This window comes from Strongylocentrotus purpuratus, unplaced genomic scaffold, assembly GCF_000002235.5.
Source record: "Strongylocentrotus purpuratus isolate Spur 01 unplaced genomic scaffold, Spur_5.0 spur5_scaffold_18, whole genome shotgun sequence".
Taxonomy (NCBI): domain Eukaryota; kingdom Metazoa; phylum Echinodermata; class Echinoidea; order Camarodonta; family Strongylocentrotidae; genus Strongylocentrotus; species Strongylocentrotus purpuratus.
This window is the reverse complement of record NW_022145603.1, coordinates 16,132,514-16,160,451: the sequence shown is the minus strand read 5'-3', so window position 1 is coordinate 16,160,451 and position 27,938 is coordinate 16,132,514. Positions and strand designations below refer to the sequence as shown.

Here is a 27,938-nt window from a genome sequence, read left to right as displayed (position 1 = left end):
CCGAGTGTGGGCCTGAACAATTCACGAATTTGGACGCCAATTCTTGATAAGGGCAATCTCCACAACATCTTTAACAACGCTGGCTTTTTGAGCGACATTTTTTTGCTCAAATGACCGAATTTTGGCATTTGTAGCAATACATATTTACACTGGATTTTTATGCGGCTTTAAAGTTTGGTAGTACATATGGGAAATCCAAAACTTACTGGAAAAAACTTATGTCGACCCCAACGGCCAGCTATAATCATCATCAGGTGAACGCTTATTCCGAGACAGCACGCACTTGGGTATGAAGCCCAATATGGTTTATGCTTTATGAATGTCGTATATAGATGGTAGTATTGGCGTCAAATTCTACTAAACTTGGTGTTTACTTCGAAACATTGGTGTAGCTACGTGGAGCACAAGAGAGTAACCATGAAAGATATGAATGGTAAGAAGGTGATATCATTTTGTCTAGCAGCGCTTACGTTTTTTTCAATTGGTGAATTTTACCGATTTGATCTTCTTAGGAACAACCAGAACGATATTCACAACGCGCCCCCGATTGCTCCACACTTCGGAATGCTAGCGGAGTAAGAAACAACCTGCTTGAACCAGAAGCTGACGTGGAGAGTTCTTCCCACCTTCAAAATGAAACATCGCAATCTGAAAGTAAGCCACTTTGTTACCGTCAGGTCCAGATATGGAGAGGCAGCGCGAGCCCCCAGACGCCGGAAAAATCTCAATGCCCAGGGCTTGAATGTGGAATTAGCTTGGTCGAGGATACGAGTTATGAGACCATGGTGAAAAGTGACTCCGTAGTTTTCTTTCATCGATCGCGGTGGGATTGGACAGAGATGCAAAGGAGACGCCCATTAAATCAAGCCTGGGTTTTCTATTCCTTAGAGAGTCCTCGACACACGAACGGAAATGCAATACCACCCAGTAAATATGACCGCATATACAACTACACGATGTCATACAGGCCATCGTCAACGATACACTTACCGTATGGTTTCTATGATGAGACCATACCGCAGATTTCTTCTGATAAAAATCTATATTGGGCCAAGGAAAAAACTGGATTAGTGGCCTGGGCTGCATCCAATTGCCGTAAAGCTTCTTGGAGGCGTCATGCATTTGTTAAAACACTTGCAAAGCACGTCAGCGTCGACATGTATGGAGGTTGTGGGAACATAAAGTGTCCTAGGAACTCAGATGACTGCTGGAAGCGCATTAGGAGTCATAAGTTTTACCTGGCAGTGGAAAACAGTGAATGCAGAGACTACATCACAGAAAAGGTCTGGTGGAATTCTCTCAGCCATGACATTGTACCCATCGTCTATGGCCCTCCACGGGAAGATTATGAGCGCGTTGCGCGCCCCCCCCCCAATTCATTTATACATCTACAGGATTTTAAAGATTTTGCTGAGCTCGCCGATTATATACATCTTCTTGATTCAAATGAGACATTGTACAATTCATATTTTGAATGGAAGAAGCAAGGGTCAGTACGGAGCGTTAGAGAAAAGGCACTTAAATCTGCACCATTTATGTGTAAAGTAGTCGCGAAAGTATTGGATTATGAAAAGAAATTAACCGGTCGTTACAAGGGTGAGTACCAGGGAGAGGAAAAGGAGCATCCTTCCATACACGATTTCTGGTCAACCTCTTGCATTAAACCAACCGGCTTCCCACATGATTTCTAATGTCATTCCTGATATATTTCTTTATGTATATATATGTATATATCAAGGGGTCAGTGACACAAAGACGTAACTCCATTTTGGCCATTTTAAGAAAAAAAAAAGTGGTTTATGTGTCACTGAACACTTGGGCCTTAACGAGCTAAGTCTACGTTTCACTAGCCTTTGAAATCAATGGGGTGTTGGTGGAGTTCAGTCTTTGTGTTTCCTGGAAAGCACACATTTTTTTGAACATATTAATATAAAATACTCATTTTGGCAAAATGTGGAGTTACGTCTTTGTGTCACTGAACCTTCGATATAAAATACCTGTATTTTACAATTTATAACTAAATCAAAAATCTAAATCTAAATCTAAATCTAAATCTGTTACCAAAGTCGAAAAGGACCTAGGTGTCCTTGTAGATTCACAACTATCATTTAAAGATCACGTCTCCCAAAACAGTTCTCAAAGCAAATCGAGTACTCGGAGTTATCCGTAGGACATTTATGTACCTAAATACTGACACTATGCCGTTTTTGTTTAAAGGCCTCGTTAGGCCCATATTAGAATACGGAAAGGCCGCATGGTCCCCGTATAGACTAGGAGAACAGAGGATGTTGGAAAGCGTACAAAGACGTGCAACAAAGATTATTCCTGGCCTTAGAAATTTTTCTTACCAGGAGCGCTTGACCCAACTCCAATTACCAACTCTTGTTCACAGGCGTAGAAGGGGAGGGGGGGGGGGGGGACATGATCGATGTGTACAAGTACTTGAATGCCTTGTACAATGTGCCAGAGATTCCCTTTAAGTTGAGTACAGAAGATAGAACTCGAGGTCACTCTAGAAAACTGGAAAAGAAATATTCAAGGCTAGATATCAGAAAATACTTTTTTAGCAATAGAGTCGTGGAGCTGTGGAACAGTCTCCCAGAAAACGTTGTGGCAGCTGGGTCAGTCAACTCATTTAAGAATAGACTGGATAGTCACTGGTCAAAGAATGCTAGCCTACTGTATGAGCCGGTCTAGGTGTTGTCTGTTGTTTCATGTTTTACACAACCTCCTCCCTCCACACATCGCAGTTACCATGGAAGAATCCTGGATCGACGAACAGGCTTAGACCTACAACATCGTGTATTAAAGTAAGTAAGTAAGTAAATCATTCGAACCCTTTTTATATATTGTCATTTATTTTTATGTGAACAATTTTTTCTTCTCCTAATTTGTCTTCCTTGATAATGTGACATTATCAAACCTTGAGTCTAAGAGTATTCAAAAAGCCTTTCATACAACCAGTCCCCCTTTCATTTTGAGTTATGAAAACCACAAAATACGACAAATTTACAAGGGGTTAGATTAATTTAGTTGTATATATTTGTAGTTGAATATATGTTTTTACATATTTGTATATATATCAATTCTTTAGAAACTCTGAAGAATGAAAGCTTCTAGATTTTAATTCGAGTTTTTGATATTTGAGAATTCATTCGAACCTTAATTGGTGGTGGGGGGGGGGGGGGGGGGGGGGGGGGGTAAGAGCACATTAAAAAAAAATTTGGCCGGGGGGGGGGGGGCACGTCCCTGTTTTCCAGTACATTTTTGGCGAATTTGGAGCTGGTTGTAACACTTTTTTGACCGGGGGGACGTTCCCCCTGTGCAGGGCTCAAATTAACTTTTTGTCCACGGGGGCTCTTCCCCCCAAAAAAGATGTAAACATGAGATGGTTTCAGTTCGAGATACTGAATAGAATTATTTATATGAAAGATGCTTTGTTAATGTATAAATTAGTTACAGATAACTTATGTACATTCTGTAATAACAGTGAAGAAAAGATTAAACATAAATGTTGTTATTATATTTATTCAAACGAAATATGGTCAAAACTTGAGTATTGGCTGTCTCGTAATAATGTACTTATTAAGTTTAAAAAATTAAAATAAATTTTTAAAATAAAAACAGTGCCCTCAACTGTATTATGATTGTAGTAGGAAAGAAAGTTTTGCAGCCAAATGCAAACAGTGTTTACCAGCTTTTTATCACATAATATCAGCGATAAAGTGTTATTATGACATGGAAAAGTATATGTAAAAACAAATCTGAAAGAAAGAAATCTTTGAAAATGTCGTTACTTTTTGCAAATTTTGTCTGATTGTTTATTTCTTCTAAAATTATTTTGCCAAGTAAATCTGTAATATTTAAAAAAAAAAGTGAACTACAATTCGTAACTGATTTATATATGATGATAAATCAAGTCTTTATTAGAGATTTTGCATACACATAAAACCAGGCCCGTCAACCCAGTGGGTTAGGCGGCAGGTTATAATCAAAACTGTATACAATAGCAAAGTACATTAACAATAATAATATAAAATATTCGTCATTGCAATTACAATGTAACAATATGTGTGATAACAACTTTCATGAATCCTCCCTGTACAAGTATTGGTTCGATCAACCTTTTCCAATTTTCTCTACATACATCTTGAACTGATTTTTAATCATATTTTTTGTCTGGTTCCAGCTTACAGAGTCTGTTATTTTTGAGTGAATTTCATGTGCTTCCAAAGTGAACGACGTTTGTCGTAACCACCCCCTTTCTATATCTATTCTTCGGTCAAGGGCAGCATGGCAGGTTTGGTAAAGGTCCGAAATGGAAGGTATGTTCAAGCCATCAGGGTCGTGGACCACAGCAAGATTGGCACCACGTAACGGTATTCTTAACCATAACTTAGTATATCTATATAATATTATGTCAAGAGATTTCAAATGCGTTGCGTGGACATCATGAACGGTAAGCATGAAACGGAGAGACGGGAGTGCATATCTAGTGAGTAAAAATACTTTATATTCGTTTCGAATGTTACACTTATAATTATTAAAAATTTTGAGAGTGGATTCTATTTTTTCTTTCAGATATCCGAAGATTTCAGAAGTTTTCATAGAGAATGTGATAAGTAATCCTAAAAATTTAACTGGATGTCCGTGGACTGAGGATATTACATCGCTTCCGATAGCAATGTATGTTTTTATATTTTGAATGGCCAAGCATATCATTATTATGCATGTATATATCTATTCTTGTATATATACGATATTATTTAATAAAGGAACCCTGTGGAAGGGGAACAAAATATAAATTTATATATTATGTAACAATATTCTAGATAATCGCTGAAATCTATCTATACAAGCAACTTAAATCTGAATGGATTTTTCCGTTTCTTGTTTCACAGGCAAACTTACAACATGTAGGAACCGTGTAAGACGTAATGAATCGTTTAGCATGTCTTTTTATCTCCGAAATTTCGGAAATATAACCCTTTCCCCCATAATAAAGGCTGTACATATATGAAGCTACACAATACTTCCGGGGAAAGGGAAAATGCACTTTATTGCTCCTGATCACCGTGACACAGCTTCAGCGGACAGGAAGCACGTAGCCCCCCCTTCTATCGAGTGATGAGAAAAAAAATATAGAGAGACATACAGAGCGACAAAAAAATGAATAAGGGTCGGATACGGGGAAAGGACCAGAAAATATGACGCCTTGAGTACCCCCCTATCAATTCCCTTGGAAATTCGCATCTCATTTTCCGAGTAATAGTCAGGTGGCTTAGCGTCAGAGTTATCGATTATCGTTACTTGCCGAATAAAAGCACCATTTTAGGTACAGGGCTTCCTTAGGACCCACTTAACGATATAAGACTAGGAGCCCCTGGAAAAATTCAAATTAAGGGTGTGGGTAAGGGGCGTCTTATTGTAGCCCCCAAATAATAGCTCAATGTTATATAACCTAATAAATTATTAGTGGGCTACGAGGCGACGCTCCCGCCCCACATGTTTTGCCGGGGGCTCCTACCCTAATATCGTTTAGTAGGTCCTAAGGAAACCCTGTACCAAAAATGGCATTTGTACAACAAAAAATTACTGTTATTAAATTATTTGTGGGCTCCGAAAAGAAGCCCCCGCCCCCACACCTTTAAATTAAAATTGTTGCCGGGGGCACGTACCCTAATATCGTCTAGTAGGTCCTAAGGAAGCGCATGTACCAACATCAGTGCTTTTATCCGGCAAGTAACGGTAATTTCACTAGCCACCTGACTAGTATAAGACCAAAGCCTTTGCATGCCCGTCTTTCGGATGGTGACGTTAAAGGTCGGACCCAGACGTTACTAATCATATCTGATGGATACACATCTGTAAAACCCCAATTGCACTCACACACGTCCTATTGTTCAAGTGCCCCCTAAACGGGTGAATTCACGATAAAATACATAAATTGACCAGTGTGGAGCGTAAAATGGTGTTGTATCCTTTACTCGCATCGGGTTGGCGTGGCCAGTAGCTATATACCCCAAGTTCCGCTTCGTTGCCTTTTTAATAATATATTGAATTCATTGCAATGACGACCTTCGTCATTGCCTTGTTTTCGTTCACGTTATTAATATTCTTGGTTCTTCTTATCGTCCGGAAATCCCATTCGTATTGCACGTAGTGCTTGTTATCACTAATTATGCCCTTTCCTCATGTCCGTTTCCTTTCAAATTTCATAGGCATAGTCTCTAACATCGCATCAAGGTCACTACATTCTTCGATTTTCGTAATCACTCATGCATGACCGTCCAGGCGCCATTTTGTCCGTTTCTGGTCCATTTTAAGGCCTTTTTATCTTCCTTCCTATTTCCACTATCCTAGATCCTACAAACTTCTAACAAATTCCTCTCGATAGTCTGAGAGATGTTCTTTCATCTGCGACAAATGACTTGACCTTCAAAATGCCATCTTCATACTCGAAATTCAAATCTAAAACCGACTCCGTCAAAAATCTCTCAAGTTCTTGAAAAATGGACCCCTAAATAATCTAAAACTGCCATAACTTTCTCATATAAATTCCGTTTTGTATTTAAATTTCACAGTATCTTTATCTCATAATTGCACATAGCCACGCCAAATTTCACGCTCCAATGGCTTTGCACTACATAAATAGCGCCCTCTAAAGTTCTGGGAATTGGCTTTCTTTCTGTGGCCGTATCTCCATTATGGCTTGGCAGATCCGTACCCTTTTTGCAATGACGAACCTTCGTCATTGTCTTGTTTTCGTTCACATTCTGCCCCATTAATATTCTCCTTTTCCTCCTTTTCCTTTTCCTTATCCTTATCCTTATCGTCAGGAAATCGCATTCGTTTTGCACGTAGTGTTTGTTATTCCTAGTTAGGTGTTTTCCTCATGTCCTTTTCCTTTCAAATTTCATAGGCATGGTCTCTAACACCCCTTCAAGGTCACTACATTCTTCGATTTTCGAAATCACTAATGCATAACCGTCCAGGCGCCATTTTGTCCGTTTCTGGTCCATTTTAAGGCCTTTCTTTCTTCCTTCCTATCTCAACTATCCTAGATCCTATAAACTTTTAACAAATTCCTCTAGATAGTCTAAGAGATGTTCTTTAATCTGCGACGTATAACCTGCCCTTCAAAATGCCATCTTCATACTCAAAATTCAAATCTGAAAACCGACTCCGTCAACAATCTCTCAAATTCTTGAAAAATTGACCCCTAAATAATCTAAAACTGCCATAACTTTCTCATATAAATTCCGTTTTGCAATTAAATCTCACAGTATCTTTATCTCATAATTGCACATAGCCATGCCAAATTTCACGCTCCAATGGCTTTGCACAACATAAATAGCGCCCTCTAAAGTTCTGGGAATTGGCTTTCTCTCTGTGGCCGTATCTCCATAATGGCTTGGCAAACCCGTACCCTTTTTTGGATTTAGATACTTGAAGATATGCCCTTTCCAGCCATATACAAAATCATATACCCTATCACGGACCAAATTTGAGAAAAATGCCCTCCAAATTCGCCATTTTCAAGAAAATTGAGAAATAAATTCAACTTGCTCTAAAATGGCGATCGTTATACCTACATCAATGAAACTTGGCAGAAACATGTATCGATATACGTGACAACTGTTCGCTAAGTTTAGTAAAATTCGAATATGTCAGCGCTAAGTTATCGCCCAAAATGATGAATTTACTATGCATTACGTAATAACGCGTTTTATGCGTGCAATACATTGCGCGTAAATAACAATGGTGTCAAACTGACTGCAATGAAGTGCCCTTTCGAATGATACCAAGTATAGTATATGTTCACATATAAAAATTGTGAGTAAATCGCATTTGAACAAAGGTCACTATACGAATTCCGCCGAGTTTCCGCCCGAATTTAACACGTATCGGCTAGGACGTCATTTTTTCAGACTGCTTTTCGCCCCTTAAATGTCCTTTTTTTTCCTTGAAAATTTGCAGTGGCATACCGAGTTCCAATACGCAGGGCACCTCTTGGCCGGATTTTTGAAATTGGTCAAGGGGGCCATTCAAGACGCCATTTTGTTCTATAAATCTATTTTACATCATGTGTTTCGATAGGATTATCATAGAAAAAAAAAAGAGTGGTTTACAATAACAACCATGAAATTCTCTTTCTAATGACACCAAATACAGCCCATAAAGAGACATAAAGAGAGAGAGAAAAAACAATTTAACTCCGGTCATAATACAGATCTTGTACGTTTTCCGCCCATGCATTACACGCATTGTCTATGGGGCATATCGGGTTCATGCTTTTGGCCCCCAGAACGATCTTCAATGCAATGACGAACATGCACCAAATCCCATTGGTTTTTGCACGCAGTGCTTGCGAGCCCTTTCTAGGTTCCTCCCCCTATCCCGATTTCTTTCAAGCTTCGTAGGCATAGCCACAACCATCCCATCAAGGTCACTGTTGAGGCCTTTCTTTCGCCCTGCCTATCTCCCATATCACAGAAGCTACAGACTTCGTACAAATTGCTCTGGATAGTCCGAGAGAAGCTCTTTCGTTTGACACGTAGAAACATGGCGTCATTGCACGCACATCGTTGTGAGACGATTGCATTTCTAGTTTGGATTTAGATACTTGAGGATATGCCCTTTCCAGCCATATACAAAATTATATACCGTAACACTAACCGACTTTGAGAAAAATGCCCTCAAAATTCGCCATTTTCAAGAAAATTCCAAAATAACTTCAACTTGCTCTAAAATAGCGATCTTTGTACCAACGTCAATGAAATTTGGCAGACACATGTATCCATATACGTGACAACTGTCTGCCAAGTTTGGTAAAATTCAAATGTGTCAGCGCAAAGTTATCTCCAAAAATGATGAATTTACTATGCATTACGTAATAGCGCGTTGAATGCGTGCAATACATTGCGCGCAGATGACATTGGTGTCAAACTGACCGCAATGAAGTGCCCTTTCGAATGATACCAAGTATGGTATATGTTCACATAGAAAATTGTGAGTAAATTGCATTTGAACAAGGGTCACTATACGAATTCCGCCGAGTTTCCGCCCGATTATAACACTTATCGGCCATGATGTCATTTTTTCAGACTACTTTTCGCCCCCTAAACATCCTTTTTTTTCCTTGAAAATTTGCAATGACATTCCGAGATGCAATACGCAGGGCACCTCGTGGCCGGATTTTTGAAATTAGTCAAGGGGGCCATTTAAGACGCCATTTTGTCCTTTAAATCTATTTTACATCACATGTTTCGATAGGATTATCATAGAAAAAAGAGAGTTGTTTACATTAACAACCATGAAATTCTCTTTCCAATGATACCATATACGAGCCCATAAAAAGACATAAAGAGAGAGAGAAAAAACAATTTAACTCCGGTCATAATACAGATCCTGTACGTTTTCCGCCCATGCATTACACGCATTGTCTAAGGGGCAAATCGGGTTCACGCTTTTGACCCCTAGAACGATCTTGATTGCAATGACGAACATGCAACTAATCCCATTGGTTTTTGCACGCAGTGCTTGCGAGCCCTTTCTAGGTTCTTTCCCCTATCCCAATTTCTTTCAAACTTCGTAGGCATAGTCACTACCATCCCATCAAGGTCACTATTGAGGCCTTTCTTTCGCCCTACCTGTCTCCAATATTACAGAAGCTCAAGACTACGTACAAATTGGTCTGGATAGTCCGAGAGAAGCTCTTTCGTTCGACACGTAGAAACACGGCGTCATTGCACGCACATCGTTGTGACACGATTGCATTTCTAGTTGTTCACTGTTGCGGTATAACCTCAGAATTCCCGTTAGATCAGTTATAATCATGGTTGATTAATTACACTTAATTATGGACGAAATACACTCTATTTGATAAAAAAAGAAGACCTACAACTGTTTTAACGGGCTTTTAATTTTTCAACATTATCCCATCTACCTTTTTTTTGTTGTAATGTAAAAATTGAAGCATATTATTTCTCTTTGGAATGAGTCCCCATTTCGAATCCTGTAGGAATGCCCAGGTCAGGCCATGCAGTTCGTGTGAAGCTGGTCCGAAAGGATATCCTCCAAATGCGCTAATATTAGGGACTTTTAGATTCTGCACGACGAGAACGTGGACTGCCCTTTTAAGGCATGTGACTGGCAGTGACGTCACATTGCCTTAAAAGGGCAGTCCACGTTATCGTCGTGCAGAATCTAAAAGTCCCTATTGTCAAAGATGTATTTCCGTGTGCAATATGAAGTGTCTTTTAAGAGTTTAATTGAAGATATTTGCCTTTGTTGCTTGTTATGTTTGTTTTTCTTTGTAGCATTTTTAGCCCATAAAGAAAATCTTCGCCATAATAATCACCTACATGTATGTTGTTGCATTGTATTGTATGAGTTAAGTCTTATTTTGAACGTATTTGCACCCAGGTTGTACGGTAATCATGTACTTTTAAGAATGCTACCAGTTGCCTGATGATTGCTCGCAAGGCGTGAAACTCGGAGTAGCAACCATTTCCACTAGTCTGCCTTATTCAATATATATTTTTGCTCTGCCTTTTATAGGCATTGAGCACTGTACGGAACGATAGATCAAAGCTAAATATAGAGAGAGAGAGAGAGAGAGAGAGAGAGGTATGTAAAGTGCGACCCAGAAAAAACGAAACTGAGAATTATCGATGTTTTATCCTAATTCAATAACAATTATGATCAATGAATGACACATATTTGTAAAGCTTATATCCTCCTCTTTCATTTGATACAACTCATAATAATTTATGATGCATATTTCACGCATGCATGATTAAAAGCAGTTTGAAGGAAGGAAACCAAAAATTCATTTGGCCGGCGGTATATCGAAAGTGTTTTTTTTATTAAGCTTAATATAAACTAAAGTGTTTTCCTATCAAGCTTGGTTTATCGAAAGTGTTTTCTTTGGAGCCTGATATATCGAAAGTGTTCTTCTATCAAGCTTAGATATAATTAAAGTGTTATTCTATCGAACTTGTTATATCCTGGTCGTGGTCATTCTCTTGGTATCATAACCAAAAAATTCGGTGCGTATCAACTTTCAAGACCGATCAGCAACACAAAGTATACTTATTCATGAATGTCACATTCAGTTACTCTTATTACTCTGATAGATTGTACGCTAAATGGGAATATGTATATATATTTTAAATCAGATATTGGGATCATGGCGATATTTTAAGTACGAGATGTGATTTGAGAATTCAATTTTCCGTTTACGTGTTATGTCTATGTGGAGTCTTTTTGGTATATTGGTCAAAGCACTTGTCTTCCATTCTAGAGACCGAGGTTCAATTCCCGGTCGGTTAACTAAGTGTTATGTCCATTGAAATCACCACAAATTACCAAGTTACAAGTTATGTTCATTGTGGTAATAGATGTGTTTTACTTAGTCTTTTGCAGGGATTATACAAGTTTTCAATAATATTTTTTGTTTTGGATCGTGCACTCCAGGGTTTGAAGCTCCCCACTTGGTTCTTTTGTTCTCTCTGTATAATAAGATACAACTATGCTATCATTTCTAGTCTAACACACCCACCTCTGGGAAATGTGTTTCTTATAAATACGAACCATTATAATCCTGAAATGATTTACAGTTCTCGTCTTTAAGCCACGTTTCCTGAATACATATAACATGCGGTTTTTCGTTTAGATTATAAATGTAATGTTGACATTCATCCATGCAATGGATTAAACCGTGTGCATTCCACTGCGCTATGTACAACACTTGGATTGCGTCACCAATCATATTTCTCACTTCTTTTTTTTAAAAGCTTTTTTGCCTTAATTCAGATCTTCATACATTTTGTAATTATACAAAATGATGAATAGGAACACAATTGTTCTTACAGTATAAACATACATGTAGTACATTGTCTCATACAATGTAAACACAGACATATTTTAAAAATATTTTCCATAAGTATCCAAACTAATATAGTACACATTCAAACAAGTGTACAGAATGTGCTCCAATTCCTTTAAAAAAGGAAAAGGTGACGGTAATACTTCATATTTATATTTTTGGATAAAACATTATAAAAAGGAACAATTTTTACAACATAATATGCAAATTAATTAGTTCATTATAAATTGACCAATCTGAACAAAGATTTTCTTATATAAACAAAAAGTATAAGGTGAAGGTGCTGCTTCATAACCCATGATAACAAAATTTGTTATATTTTCATATAATGATATGGTGCATTTTTCATTATAACTATATAAGGGTCTTGTATCAGTGGAGGTCTGTAACTATACCGTTATTTAAACAAATATATATATATATATATATAATATAAAAAACAAGCGAACACGATAGCTGCGTTCTCTCATCCTGCAAGAGCGCCATCAACGTCGTAGGTTCTATTTTTATGTTTAAAATGCCTTTTCTCTTTTCAGTTACTATTTGCACTATGTTTTCCAACTCGTTTTCTGCTTTTGTCAGATATTATTACTATGTATGCCAAAAACTCGACGAAACTGTCCTTTATTTGGATGTGGTTCAAGGGTTATGGAGGGACGTAATGTTCTCTTTGTTTTGGAATTGAACGCATTCCTGTGCCTGCTCCTGATGGAACATTGGGGTCATTCACATAGTCATGATTGTTACCTTGTTGTTATCGTTGTTGGCTTTATTGACGCTATCCATCGATTTCCGCCAAGGTTTGCGTGGGATGGGCGTCTTGTTTTATAGTCATAATCGGCTCAGGATTAGCATTATCAATGGTGTGATTTGGGGTTGAGTTTCTTTGGATACTTATCTCTTTTGAAGCTAGAGCATTCATAACGGGTTTTGTTTTGATTTGTTTACCTGCTTCAGCATAGGAAAGGGTTAGGTCACTTTTCATTTTGAGACGTTTTTTTATTTTTTTTATCCTTGTACTTTGGGCATCTTGGATAAGCTGCCGAGTGTGGGCCTGAACAATTCACGAATTTGGACGCCAATTCTTGATAAGGGCAATCTCCACAACATCTTTATCAACGCTGGCTTTTTGAGCGACATTTTTTGCTCAAATGACCGAATTTTGTCATTTGTAGCAATACATATTTACACTGGATTTTTATGCGGCTTTAAAGTTTGGTAGTACATATGGGAAATCCAAAACGGACTGGAAAAAAAACTTATGTCGACCCCAACGGCCAGCTATAATCATCATCAGGTGAACGCTTATTCCGAGACAGCACGCACTTGGATATGAAGCTCACTATGGTATGCTTTATGAATGTCGTAGATGGTAGTATTGGCGTCAAATTCTACTAAACTTGGTGTTTACTTCGAAACATTGGTGTAGCTACGTGGAGCACAAGAGAGTAACCATGAAAGATATGAATGGTAAGAAGGTGATATCATTTTGTCTAGCAGCGCTTACGTTTTTTTCAATTGGTGAATTTTACCGATTTGATGTCCTTAGGAACAACCAGAACGATATTCACAACGCGCCCCCGATTGCTCCACACTGGTTAATTCGGAATGCTAGCGGAGTAAGAAACAACCTGCTTGAACCAGAAGCTGACGTGGAGAGTTCTTCCCACCTTCAAAATGAAACATCGCAATCTGAAAGTAAGCCACTTTGTTACCGTCAGGTCCAGATATGGAGAGGCAGCGCGAGCCCCCAGACGCCGGAAAAATCTCAATGCCCAGGGCTTGAATGTGGAATTAGCTTGGTCGAGGATAAGAGTTATGAGACCATGGTGAAAAGTGACTCCGTAGTTTTCTTTCATCGATCGCGGTGGGATTGGACAGAGATGCAAAGGAGACGCCCATTAAATCAAGCCTGGGTTTTCTATTCCTTAGAGAGTCCGCGACACACGAACGGAAATGCAATACCACCCAGTAAATATGACCGCATATACAACTACACGATGTCATACAGGCCATCGTCAACGATACACTTACCGTATGGTTTCTATGATGACACCATACCGCAGATTTCTTCTGATAAAAATCGAAATTGGGCCAAGGAGAAAACTGGATTAGTGGCCTGGGCTGGATCCAATTGCGGTACAGCTTCTTGGAGGCGTCATGAATTTGTTAAAACACTTGCAAAGCACGTCAGCGTCGACATGTATGGAGGTTGTGGGAACATAAAGTGTCCTAAGAACTCAGATGACTGCTGGAAGCGCATTAGGAGTCATAAGTTTTACCTGGCAGTGGAAAACAGTGAATGCAGGGACTACATCACAGAAAAGTTCTGGTTTAATTCTCTCAGCCATGACATTGTACCCATCGTCTATGGCCCTCCACGGGGAGATTATGAGCGCGTTGCGCCCCCCAATTCATTTATACATCTACAGGATTTTAAAGATTTTGCTGAGCTCGCCTATTATATACACCTTCTTGATTCAAATGAGACATTGTACAATTCATATTTTGAATGGAAGAAGCAAGGGTCAGTACGGAGCGTTAGAGAAAAGGCACTTAAATCTGCACCATTTATGTGTAAAGTAGTCGCGAAAGTATTGGATTATGAAAAGAAATTAACCGGTCGTTACAAGGGTGAGTACCAGGGAGAGGAAAAGGAGCATCCTTCCATACACGATTTCTGGTCAACCTCTTGCATTAAACCAACCGGCTTCCCACATGATTTCTAATGTCATTCCTGATATATATATATCGATGGGTCAGTGACACAAAGACGTAACTCCATTTTTGCCATTTTAAGAAAAAATAAAGGTGGTTTATGTGTCACTGAACACTTGGGCCTTAACGAGCTAAGTCTACGTTTCACTAGCCTTTGAAATCAATGGGGTGTTGGTGGAGTTCAGGCTCTTCCCCCAAAAAAGATGTAAACATGAGATGGTTTCAGTTCGAGATACTGAATAGAATTATTTATATGAAAGTTGCTTTGTTAATGTATAAATTAGTTACAGATAACTTATGTACATTCTGTAATAACAGTGAAGAAAAGATTAAACATAAATGTTGTTATTATATTTATTCAAACGAAATATGGTCAAAACTTGAGTATTGGCTGTCTCGTAATAATGTACTTATTAAGTTAAAAAAATTAAAATAAATTGTAAAAATAAAAACAGTGCCCTCAACTGTATTATGATTGTAGTAGGAAAGAAAGTTTTGCAGCCAAATGCAAACAGTGTTTGCCAGCTTTTGATCACATAATATCAGCGATAAAGTGTTATTATGACATGGAAAAGTATATGTAAAAACAAATCTGAAAGAAAGAAATATTTGAAAATGTGGTTACTTTTTGCAAATTTTGTCTGATTGTTTATTTTTTCTTAAATTATTTTGCCAAGTAAATCTGTAATATTTTTAAAAAAGTGAACTACAATTCGTAACTGATTTATATATGATGATAAATCAAGTCTTTATTAGAGATTTTGCATACACATAAAACCAGGCCCGTCAACCCAGTGGGTTAGGCGGCAGGTTATAATCAAAACTATATACAATAGCAAAGTACATTAACAATAATAATATAAAATATTCGTCATTGCAATTACAATGTAACAATATGTGTGATAACAAGAAGCACCGGGATAGAGAGAAAGGGAAAGAGAAGAAGTGAAAAGGAGAAATGGAGAAAGTGGTATAGTACAGAACAGGATAAAAGAAGGAGATTGTAACATTATGATGAGGAAGGAAAGATCCCCAAACATGATACATTAATCAATAATGGTATAATGGAATCGAAATAAGTGACGTATGACGGTAAATATTGCCAGTTTGGTACAGAATGGTTACAAGTTCATTGATAAGCAGGAAATGATGACAAATTAATGTATAGAGATTGATAAATTACAATGTGAGGTATTGATCCAATTGCCATGCTGGCTCACGTCTTCCCTGAAATATGACATATATAAGAACTAAACAGAACGGCCTTCAATATTTCGTCCCTGGATTCGGGGTACCTAGCTGAGTTAGTGATTTTGAATATTTCTTTTAGACCAGTGGCGGATGCAGGGGTGGGCTGAAACGGCCGCGGCCCCCCCCCCCTATTGGCGGCGCAACAAAATTGAGAAGGAAAAAGAGGAAATAAAGAAGAAAGAAGGGTCTCCCCCTGCACCCCATCCATGGGTGTCGATCCGTAACTGATACCTATTCATCAGGGGGGATGATCTATTCATTCATCCCCCTGATGAATAGGTATTACGTAAGTATCGACACCCATGACCCCATCTGTAAAGATAGAAGTGGTTCCCAAGACAACCTTTTGTGGTATAAAAGTGGAGAGAGTGTGGTTTTTTTAGTTTAAGCTTCTAACAACCACTCCTGTGGACCTTTTATTATTCATACGTCTTGCTGTCTGCTTCCTCGAGATCACTGGAGCGAAGAATTTTTGTCAAGTTGTCTAGTTGGTCCTGATGTGTATAATGCGTAGACCAGGGGTTCTCAAACTTTTTCTTTGACGGTCCAGAAGCGATTTCTATGAAAGCTGTAAGGTCCGAAATGACACTTGTATACTGAAGATAGTGCTTGTTTTTGGTCTATATCTGATCCAAGGAGAGTTGTTAAAGTTTTTTAAAAAACAGAGCCGCCAGTGCTTCCACTCGTTTAAATAGAGTTTCCTGAAAAAGAACACCCTATATCCTGGTGTTTGAAGGAATTTTCTTAAAACTTTCAAAATGCCTCTTACGTGGATTTCTTATTTGGATGAATCGCTATGACGTTTTAATATATATTAATTATTGAGTGGGCTTATTTTGCTTTCTAATAGATCCATACAACATGGTAGAGCTTGAGGGGCCTGGCAGAGCCTTTTCAAGAGAGAAATTTTCTTTAGGAGAGAAAAAGAGGTTATTTCTAAAACGAAATGAAAGGGCTATTTGACTTTCAAGAGAGAAAATTGTCTATAAGAGAGGAAAAGAGGTTATTTCTAAAATGAAATGAAAGGGCTCTTGTCAAAAAGCCCTTTCATTTCATTTTTTTCTCTCGAGATAAACTCTCTTTCTCTCTTATAGACAACTTTATGAGATGGAATCTTCAATCTGAAGCCTTTTTGTGCTCTTTGAAAATAGCACACTGAATGGGGGCAGTGTAATTTAAATTTCAAGGGATGGATTAGAGTTTTTATCGCTCTTGAAAGTCAAATAGCCCTTTCATTTCATTTTAAAAATAAACTCTAATACATCCCTTGATATTTAAATTGCGCTGCCTCTATTGTGTCCTCTTTTGAAAGAGCACGACAGAGCCCTCAGATTAGGCAGCAAGTAGCAAACCAAACACAACATTCAATGTGATGATGCCCACATCATTGAGTTTGAAACGCACTACTGGTCAAGAATGGTAAAAGAAGCATCTGCATAAAAAGGATGAATCCTTCACTGAATAGGGATTCTTGCTATACACTTTTACCTTTGTGTAAATAATAAAAGGTCCACGGGCGTGGTTGTTAGAAGCTTAAACTACACAAAACTCTCTCTAATTTTGCAGGGGAAGAGCATTTACCGGGAGTCTTTAATAATAAAAGGGATAAATCCTTCACTGAATAGGGATTCTTGCTATATGTTACCTTTCTTCGCTCCAGTGATCTCGAGGCAGCAGACAGCAAGAAATTGTGTAAAATAATTTGCTGTTGCCGGGAGTCTTGCATGGGGCGGAGCCCCAGGAAGTTCTTGAACTTTTTTTATTTTTAGGAAATTCAAAATAGTCGTCATGAGCGATAACAATTGTAATTTCCTCCTTGAGAGTCACAAAGCCTCTCTTTCTCTCTTAAAGACAATGTTATATAACTTCAGTTTTCGTATTGTTGTACTTTCGTCCGCAGACTTCTTAAGCACTAGTCCAGATTCAGTCCGTTCTTTGTTTGTGTGGCTGCAGCGAGGTCGATCTCAAATAAATAGTCTAAACAAAGGCTTCTACGGGAATTGTATCTTTAATTGGAGTTTCATTTATGTTCCAGTAAATTCCGTGAAAACTGTTGATAAATCACAGATAAAGAATATTGAATATAAGTACATCACAGCATCATCAATAAGCAATAAACACATTTTCTTTTAGAAACTCATTAAATAATGTACATTGTGTCATGATCTTTATAACTCATTAAAATAACCCAAGTCACTATTCTAGTCCATCTGTATTAAATGGCTTTACATAAATACAAACTCACACTACAAGTATCACAACTAGACTTCACTATAGCATGTTTAAACAATTAACTAAACAATTATAAATTCTGAATGTCTCCTTAGTGCTTCAGCACTCTCATAATATATCATCAAATTATTAGCAGTATCTTTACTGTTATCATTGTTCTTCATATCAAATCAAATGTACATATTAAACCAGCATGGGCTTACATGTCTTACACTACATACTAACATCAACATATCTCAGTATGAAATACAAAATACACACACTAATTTACACTTTATGTTTCAACAATTCATAGAAATAGATTCAATATACAACAAAACTAACCTCTTTGCCTGACATAATGACAAAACTTAAGACTGAAATCCCCATGATGCGCTGACAAAAAGGGATCCTTAGACCTCAACACAACCATGTTCTTGTAGCCTTCTGAGAGTTTGATATCAAGTGGTTATCAATAGGTGGCGCTATACTAGGCACCTTGCCTGAGGAAGTGCTATTACAAATATATGTGTGTTCATGTCATGCATCAATAATACAAAAACAAATGACTCGGGTGATAACTTAATTAAGTGCAACTGTCACAACAGTTTGTATTGTTCTATCACACGCATTGATCGCACCAGGCGCGGATCCACGGGCCGATTCTACCGGCCCGCCCCCCTAGCCTCCCAGACGGGTAAAAAAATAGGATAGTAACGTAGATTTTACCTACAAAATAAACTATAAAAAGGCCCCCCCCCCCCCGACCTGCCAGTGACACAAATGCGGCATCAAAATATTTCTGCTTCTCTGACCGTAATTAAATGCCTAAAACCTCCTGATCTTCAGGGGGCTCCGCCCCCTGAATCCTCACACCAATTTACGCTCGCTACCCTCTACCTGATCGTAAATCCTTTTGCCCCCCACTTTCATAAACATTCCGCGGGGCCTGTGTATATAATATATACGTATACAACACTGATCTTTATGATGTCTTTAACTTGACATATCTTCTTCTCCCCTTGCAAAGAGAAAGAAAACAATGTCATTAAAAGGGATTAAGCGACAAATAATGATTGCGATTTAAATTGATGCGAATATTTGTTTGAATAAGCACTGCTATTCACCAGAACCTTCTTTGTAAAAACAACTTTTACAAATCTCAGCCATGCTCACTGAGTTGAGACGTTCCATTCAATTTAAAGTACTCATTAAAGAATACACTTCTCCTAATCTGAAAGTGATCTTCAAACACAGTGGCAGGATTGCATGGCTGAGATTTGTCAAAAGTCGGTTTTACAAAGAAGATTCTGGTGAAAAGCATTGCTTATTCAAAAAAAAAAAATCCTTGCATCAATTTGAATCATAATGATCATTTTGTCGCATGACCCTTTTATTAAATAACCTTATTTTCTTTTTTTGTTTGCAGGGGGAGAAGAAGCTATGTCACGTTAAGAAATCATAAAGATCAGTTGTATTATGCGTACAGTACACGCCGAAAATCTCCGCAACACGATTACACGATATATTTTTTGGATAACACGGTTTTACACGATTCACCTGAATCGTGTAACTGTGTAATCGAGTAGATTTACACGATTGAAGATTGTCGCTCTGAATCGTGTAATCGTGTAAATAGTTAAGTGCATTTGTGGGATGATTCGACCAGATGCAACAAACGTGTAACTGTGTAATCGTGTAAATTTACACGATTGAAGACTGTCGCTCTGAATCGTGTAATCGTGTAAATAGTTATCATGGTTTTAAGGGCATTGGAAGGATGATTCGACCAGATGCAACAATCTGTTAATCGTGTCTTGCTTTCACCCTTCGCTTTAACCAAGTAATTGCTTTTTACATTACTTGCCTACATCAGGTAATTACTGTACGTGTATAAACCTCATCACTTTCTACTAACCTGCACCATGAGACAAGGTAGGAAAACGTCAGAAAGAAGAAGACATGATAGATGAAAAGTACAGGAAAAAAGATTTAAAATAAATAAATAATAAAGAAAAAAATCTACGAGGAGAAGGGAACATATAAAAGGAAAATTAGGGTTGAAATGTCACGATAAAGATAAGAAGAAAAACTATGCAAGAGAGAAAAAAGGAAAGCGGAAAAAAAGTTGATCGGAAGAAAAGAAGGGCGAAACATAGTGAAAGAAATAGAAATGAGAAGTAGAAGGCTTTGAAACGCCGGAGAGGAAAAAAAAAAAGATAAGAGTGGAACACAATAAAAGAAAGAGAGGCGAGAAAGATAAGGGGCAGTGGAAAGATATTGAGAGAAAGAGAGAGAGAGAGAGAGAGAGAGAGAGAGAGCGTGAGAAAGAGAGAGAGAGAGAGAGAGAGAGAGAGAGAGGGGGGGATGAAAAAAGCATTAGTTCAAAGAAAAGGGGCACTAATCAGATTTTAATAGGGGCATTAATTGGAGTTGATGGGGGGGGGGGGGCATTTATCAAAAGTGAAGAGGGGCACTTCTCGTACCCAAAGAAGGATAATACTTGATTGAGATTAAAAAGGACACTCATGAGAATAGAAAATGGACACTTATTGCAAAGGAAAATAGGAACTCGTCGAAGGAAAAGGGGCGCGTGTCAAACAAACAAAAAATTAAATGAAAGTGTCAAAATGAAAGGGGCACTTGTCGGAGTTGAAAAGGGGAAGGGGCGCTTTTACAAATGAATATGGGCACTTGTCAAAGTAAATGGGGGACTTTTCCTACGTATAAAGGGGCACTTTTGGGATTCTTGAAAAAGTGGGGGGTGGGCACTGTACCGCTAGCTAAACGTAACGCAAAGCCAGTTGGCCATTTCACTTATTATATTCATTCTCGTCTTGCTACTGCTTCCTGTACTCTGTAGCCAGTGGCTTAGATCCGAACGTAATACCTATTGTTCAGGAGATCCTATGTTCAAAGGGGATCCCCCTGAACAATAGGTATTATGTAAGCATCTCTGTCTGTAGCTAGGGCAACGCCCCCGGCGAGGGTCAATGGCATGCCACATTCAGAGTAAGCTTCTTTTGTATGTGACAGGAATTGTGCTATTAAGTCTTGATAGTAGTTCTTCATACATGATTGTATCTGAATGCAATGAAAAATGAAAAAGAGGAAAGCCAAAAAATGGAAAGCCAAAATAATAATGATCTTTACATAAATGAGGAAGGGGCACTTTTACAAATTAATAGGGGCACTCGTCAAAGTAAAAGGGGGATTTTTCCTATCTACTTGGAAAATTGTGGGGGGGGGGGCACTATACCGCTAGCTAAATGTAACATAAAGACAGTTGGCCACTCACTTAATGTATTCATTGTCAGCTTGCACCGTTAATTTTACATCTAAAAAAAAAAGGGAAAAAAGACGGCCCCCACCCCTGGAAAAAAAGTCTCAACAAAGATTACCACAATTTTACCTTTTTACTTTTAACTCAAGGAGGGGGGGGGGGGTTGTTGAGTAAAACAAAAATAGTGCTCACTATCCCCATCCCCACACACTATTAATGCGCCGCTGAATATTTTTTTATGAATTGAGCCCCCCTCCCTCACCACCGGCTGGATCCGCCCCTGTCGTGTAGCCAGTGGCTTAGATCCTTAGGGGAGACCGGGGACAATGCACCGCTGAATATTTTTTCATGAATTGAGCCCCCCGCCCTCACCACCGGCTGGATCCGCCCCTGTCGTTTAGCCAGTGGCTTAGATCCTTAGTGGAGACCGGGGACAATATTATTGTAACACCTTTTACCAATTCCGAAATAAAATTCAGACATTTCAACTTTATTATAGTTATATAAGCTACTTGCTTAAATGTATATGAAATGAAAGATGCATTTCTTGGCTTGAAATATGACTAGGTTTGAGTTAAGTGAAACAAGTTATTATCAAGCCTTTATCCTTTCAATACCGGTAGTCAAGTGTTACAATTGCCCCACAACACAAGGCAATTGTAACACACCCATGGGGCAATTCTAACCAAATACAGTTGTACCTACAAATCATATATCCCTCAGAAAAATAGTTTTTTTTTCCTTCTTTTTTCCCCAAAGATTATGCGCTGGATAGATTTTCATCAATTAATGTCATTTTGGAATACCTCTATATAAATGCCCGATGTTACTGTACCGACACCACATTGTCTTTAGCCCGTATCAGATTAGTATGAGCCAATATAAAGTTATTTTTTATTCAGTTCAGTATAATGCTTTTCCTCAAAAACAGTTTCGCTATTTTTTTAGGGTCGAGACGCTAAAAAAATGGTTTCAAATGTACATTACACAAACCCCGAACCATTGCATAATGATGGTGGTTCTCTCAGGCGCGGATCCAGGGGGGGGGGGCGAGCGGGCCTTGCCCCCCTCCCCGCAAAAAAAAAAAAAAAAAAAAAAAGAGAGAAGAAGGAAAAGAAGGGAGAAAGGGAAAAAGGAGAAAAAGGGAAAGAAAGAAGAGGAAGAAGAAAAGTAAAAGGGGAAGAAGGAGATCGGGGGGGGGGGCCGAAAGGGCCTTGCCTCCCAGGCTGTTAACCCCCCCCCCCCAATAAAAAAATAAGAGAGACGGAAGGAAAGGGAAAGGAAAAAAAGGAAAAGAGGAGATACTGGCGTACTGATAGAGGGGGGGGGGGGCTTGGGGGAAATCAAATTCAAACGTGGTTTATTTCTGATTCCACAACGGTGTATTACAAATAATGCTGAAATGACATAATTTCCGAGATTTTTCCACACTTTTTAGTAAATTAAACGTTTGTATGTGTTTGTTGGAAAATAAAAAAAAATCCTAAATTTACAACCAGGCAAAAAATATGATTCTTGAGATTTCTACATGTCAGGGCCCGAGGTACGGCGGGGATCGAGAGCCTCTAGGCATCAAAATATGCTCATCTGACCGTGATTAAATGCCTAAAACCCGTAAGCTTCCGGGGGCTTTGCCCCCTGGATTCCATCTAGGGCCCTACGGCGGGCCCTTAGATGATCATCTGACGGTAATTTAATGCCTAAAACCCCTGATTTTTTTGGGCTCTGCCCCCTGGACCCCACGCCAAATAGTGACTTGCCAGTGTCACAAAATAATAAGGTATACACAAAAATATGCTCATCTGACCTTAATTAAACGCCTAAAACCCCTGAGCTTCCGGGGCCGGCTCTGCCGCCTCGACCACACCAGGGGCCCTAAAGCGGGCCCCTGAATGCTTATCTGACCGTAATTTATTGCCTTAAACCCCTGAGCTTGCGGGTCGGACAAGGTATCAAGATGTGTTTATCTGACCGCAGGCGCGTAGCCAGGGGGGGGGGGGAGAAAAAGGAGCAGACAAAGAACATCTTTGAAATTCAGACAAGGATTAAGAGTATAGAGAACGGTACAACGCATCGTTTTCTTTCTCTAATAATAAAACGTCAAAGCCTCGCGCAGGAGGGGAGAAATGGGGGGGGGGGGGAGGGGGGGGGGCAGAATTGAGACGAGGATTCAGAGGCGAGAACGGTAATACGAATCTTTAATTATTTAATGAAACGTAAAAGCTTATGCGCTTCGCGCGGGATGGAGGGGGAACTAAATTCCGATAAGGATTATTTTAGAGAACGGTACAATGAATCGTCTTCTTCTCTAATGATTTAATGCAACATAGAAGCTTCCGCGCTTCGCGCAGGAGGGGGAGGGGGAGGGGGAGGGGGAGGGGGAGGAACTGAATTTAGACGAGGATTAAGAGTCGAGAACTGTACAACGAATCGTCTTCTTCTCTAATGAAGTGAAGATTAAAAGCTTCCGCGCCTCGCGCGGGAGGGGGGAACCTGAATTCAGACGAGGATTAAGAGTCGCGAACTGTAAAACGAATCGTCTTCTTTCTCTAATGATTTAATGAAACGTAGAAGCTTCCGCGCTTCGCGCAGGAGGGGGAGGGGGGAACTGATTTTAGACAAGGTTTAAGAGTCAAGAACTGTACAACGAATCGTTTTCTTCCTCTAATGATTTAATGAAACGTAAAAGCTTCAGCGCTTCGCGCGGAAGGGGGGGAAAACTGAAATCAGACGAGAATAAAGGGTCGAGAACGGTACAACGAATCGTCTTCTTTCTTTAATAGTTTAATAAAACGTCAAAGCTTCCGCGCTTCGAGCAGGAGGGGGAGGGGGGGGGGACTGAATTTAGACAAGGATTAAGAGTCGAGAACGGTACAACGAATCGTCATCTTTCTTCAATATTTTAATAATAAGGTCAAAGCTTCGGCGCTTCGCGCAGGAGGAGAGGGAGGGCTGAATTAAGACAAGGATTAAGAGTCGAGAACAGTACAACGAATCGTCTTCTTTATCTAATGATTTAATGAAATGTAAAAGCTTCAGCGCTTCGCGCGGGAGTGGGGGGGGGGGGGGACTGAAATCAGACGAGGATAAAGGGTCGAGAACGGTACAACGAATCGTCTTCTTTCTTTAATACTTTAATAAAACGTCAAAGCTTCCGCGCTTCGCGCAGGAGGGGGAGGAGGGGGGGGGGAACTGATTTTAGACAAGGATTAAGAGTTGAGAACTGTACAGCGAATCGTCTTCTTTCTCTAATAAATTTAATAAATTGTAAAATTTTCCGCGATTCGCGATGGAGGGGAAAAACTAAATTCAGTCGAGAATTATTTTCGAGAACGGTACAACGAATCGTCTTCTTTCTCTAATAATTTAATAAATCGTAAAATTTTCCGCGCTTTGCGCGGGAGGAGAAAGCTAAATTCAGACGAGAATTATTTTCGAGAACGGTACAACGAATCGTCTTCTTTCTCTAATAATATAATGAAACGTCAAAGTCTGGGAGGGGAAACTCGCCCCCCCCCCCGCATAACGTCACTGTTGGTTACCATAACGTACCAATATTTGGCTCGCATAATTTCAAATTTGGCCCCCCCCCAAGAAATTCTGGATCCGCGCCTGGTTCTCTCTCTCTCTCTCTCTCTCTCTCTCTATTTATTTTAATCATGCATTATCAACTACATATAAAGCAGCAACAAAAAACTTAGGGTTATCTGGGATAGGTGAAAGTGAGAGTTAAAAAGAAAGTCATGCTAAAACGTCGCTTCACCTCCCCAACCCCCGAAAAAAAAAAAAAAAAAAAAAATAGTGGTCCTCCTCTCCAGCATCCCCCCCCCCTGCTTTAATATTCACCGGCCGGCTGAGTCGGGGCAAAAATGTTTCCAAAACACTGGACCCCCCCAAAAAAAACAAATATATATGTGCTCTTATCCACCCCCGCTCATTCGCCGTTCGCCGGCAGGCTGATTCGCCGCTAAATATTTTCTCAAGATTTGGCCCCCCCCCCCCTCCTCTTGCCGCGGGCCGGATCCGCCCCTGGATCGCACACACAGCGCGGTCTCTCCACTGATCGCGCAATATTGAGAGGAATGGCTAGGTCTACTTTTAACGTTGAGGGTGTGTTATTTTATCAGCTGATTGGGTGCGCTCAAAGAGCTATAAAAACTATAGGTGCGCTACACGAAAACGGTACAGAGGCTTGACTACCAAGAAGGCTGAAGCTTAAAATTCAACCTCTTTGGTCTGACTAATTTGTTTATGAGCTTCCGAAACTATACGAGGCTATTTTCAACAAAAAAGATCAAAACAAAATAAAATATCATTTTTTTTTTCAGATGTGATTTAAAAACAGATTCCCGTCTATACATGCAATATGATATTATAGACATGCAACAATAACTTGTTGAAAAGGTGCACATTTATTTAAAAACAAGGGAAAACAATACATACATGTATACATTTCTTTTCTTTTGGTTTTTCTCTGTTATTGCTATGAGTTATCTTCACTATTTTTATTACATTTTGTTTTTACCCAACAGGGTCTCATTGAAGACCACAGCTATTGGTGAAAACGTGCTACTCTGTATAAATGAAGAAAAAAATGCTTCTCTCCAGCAAAGATTTTTCAACGAACCTCCTCATCATGGTTACTGCAGCTATACTTGCAATTCACTCAAATATTAATTACATTTCCTACAAATGTTTAACAATATGCCAATGCACACGAAGATGGCCGTCACGAGCGATGTCAATGACAGATGCAAACCTGTAAGCGCAAGCGGGGGGGGGGGGGCACGTGTCCCCTAAAATGTGCCCCCCAAACGTCGAACTCTGGCTACGCGCCTGGTGGGGTCCATGGGCCCGCTTAGAACCCTAGCTTCCGGACGCTTTCGAGTTATAGCCATTTATAAACTCGAAGATAGCCGTCTTTAGCGTTATAAACTATAGTCTATCGCAGGGTGCAGGGGCGGAGCCCCGGACGCCCTTGATTTTTAGAAATTCTGAACTTTCAAAATAACCGCCTTAAGCGATAGAAAGTCTAATCTTGCTCTTGAAATATGCACTTCCCCTTTTCATTTGTGAATCAATCGTCTCTCTCCCACGGTTCTAGGACAATATTCGCCCCTTAACAATCAACCCCGGGCAATTACCAGCGGACAATTACCCCGTCCCGGAAAATAACAAATATGATGATTACCCCTTAGGACAATGACCCCAGATTAACTGTCCCTAGGAGAATTACCCTGGATCTGGATTATAAATACGTACCTGACTGAGAATCACAAAGGCAGATGCCTATGGATGTGCATGATTGCCATACGACCGGCTTGCACTTTTCTTTATATGCATGTATATACAACATAGATACGGGCGGGGACGCTTAACATGTATATTTCTTAATGGCCTGAATGGCAAATAAAGTTCTTGGTGGTTTTAATTTAGACAGTTTCTATATATCTATTTACACCCCCCGCCCCCCTCTAGGATCCCGCGGATTTCCGCGGGTCCTGCTAGTATGTATAATATATTAACAGTCTCTTATTGCTTCCCTCACGATTATACCTTCTCTCATCATTCTAATTAAATGTGAAAACATTGACTACCATCACTTTCAATGATTAAAAAAAAAAAAATTCATTATTTTCTCTCAAATCAAATACATATTGTACTCAGGCGCGGATCCAGGATTTTCCAATAGGGGGGGGGGGGGGGCCGGAAATTTGAAAAATGCGCAGACCGTTTTTCAACTCAACATACCAAAACTGACAATGTCATATTAGAAGCACCATATGTATTTTTTTTTTTTACATTTTCATCGGGAGGGGGGGGGGGGGCTGAAGCCTCTCGCCCGAAATTTTCTGGTTTCACGATTCGGCTAGTGAGCGAAGCGAGCGAGCAAAAATGTGAGGATAATATGTATTTTGTGAAAGTGTTATTTATTAGCAAAATATACGAGAAAAGATATAACAAATTCATATTCGGGCAGCTCGCTGTTCCCCTCCCCCCCCCCCCCCATTACGCGCGAAGCGCGGAAGTTTTGAACTTTCATTAATTGATATTAGAGAAAGAAGACGATTTGTTGTACCATTCTCGACTCTTATTCCTTGTCTGAATTCAGTTTACCCCTCCCTCGCGAAGCATTGACCTTTCATAGTTTAATGAAATTATTAGAGAAAGAAGATAATTCGTTGTTCCATTCTCGACCCCCAATCCTTCTCTGAATTCAGATTCCCCCCTCCAGCGCAAAGCGCAGAAGCTTAACGTTTCATTAAATTATTAGAGAAAGAAGACGATTCGTTGAACCGTTCTCGATTCTTAATCATTGTCTGAATTCGGTTTCTATACCCCCCTCCCGCGCGAAGCGCGGAAGCTTTGACGTTTCATTAAATCATTAGAGAAAGAGTACCGTTCTCGACTCTTAATCCTTGTCTGAATTGAGTTCCCCCCCCCCCCTCTCCCGCGCGAAGCGCGGAAGCTTTGACATTTCATTAAATTATTAGAGAAAGAAGACGATTCGTTGTACCGTTCTCGGTTGTTAATCATTGTCTGAATTCAGTTTCCCCCCTTACGCGCAAAGCGCGGAAGCTT

General features: G+C 39.5%; 1 protein-coding gene across 3 annotated transcripts; it reads left to right on the top strand.

Moving 5' to 3' along the window:
- Window positions 1-335: 335 nt before the first annotated feature.
- On the top strand, window positions 336-15,532 carry LOC115925451 (glycoprotein 3-alpha-L-fucosyltransferase A-like). 3 transcript variants are annotated; one of them, XM_030989282.1, is made up of 2 exons: window positions 336-1,665; window positions 14,597-15,532. In XM_030989282.1, exons 1-2 carry the CDS (start codon window positions 783-785, stop codon window positions 14,620-14,622), a joined length of 909 nt encoding a protein of 302 aa, XP_030845142.1. In that variant the 5' UTR covers window positions 336-782; the 3' UTR covers window positions 14,623-15,532. The 3 variants fall into 3 exon arrangements, with proteins under 3 accessions (XP_030845142.1, XP_030845141.1, XP_030845143.1); XM_030989281.1 differs by having other exon boundaries at window positions 336-1,702; window positions 14,636-15,532; XM_030989283.1 differs by having other exon boundaries at window positions 336-1,708; window positions 14,642-15,532.
- Window positions 15,533-27,938: the final 12,406 nt, after the last annotated feature.

Bases quoted from the DNA above. Each gene is read 5' to 3' on its own strand.
- LOC115925451 (XM_030989282.1), top strand. From the start codon at position 783: ATGGTGAAAAGTGACTCCGTAGTTTTCTTTCATCGATCGCGGTGGGAT. The intron at 1,666-14,596 runs CAACCGGCTTCC...CTTGCATTAAAC, and splicing joins GTCAACCTCTTGCATTAAAC to CAACCGGCTTCCCACATGAT.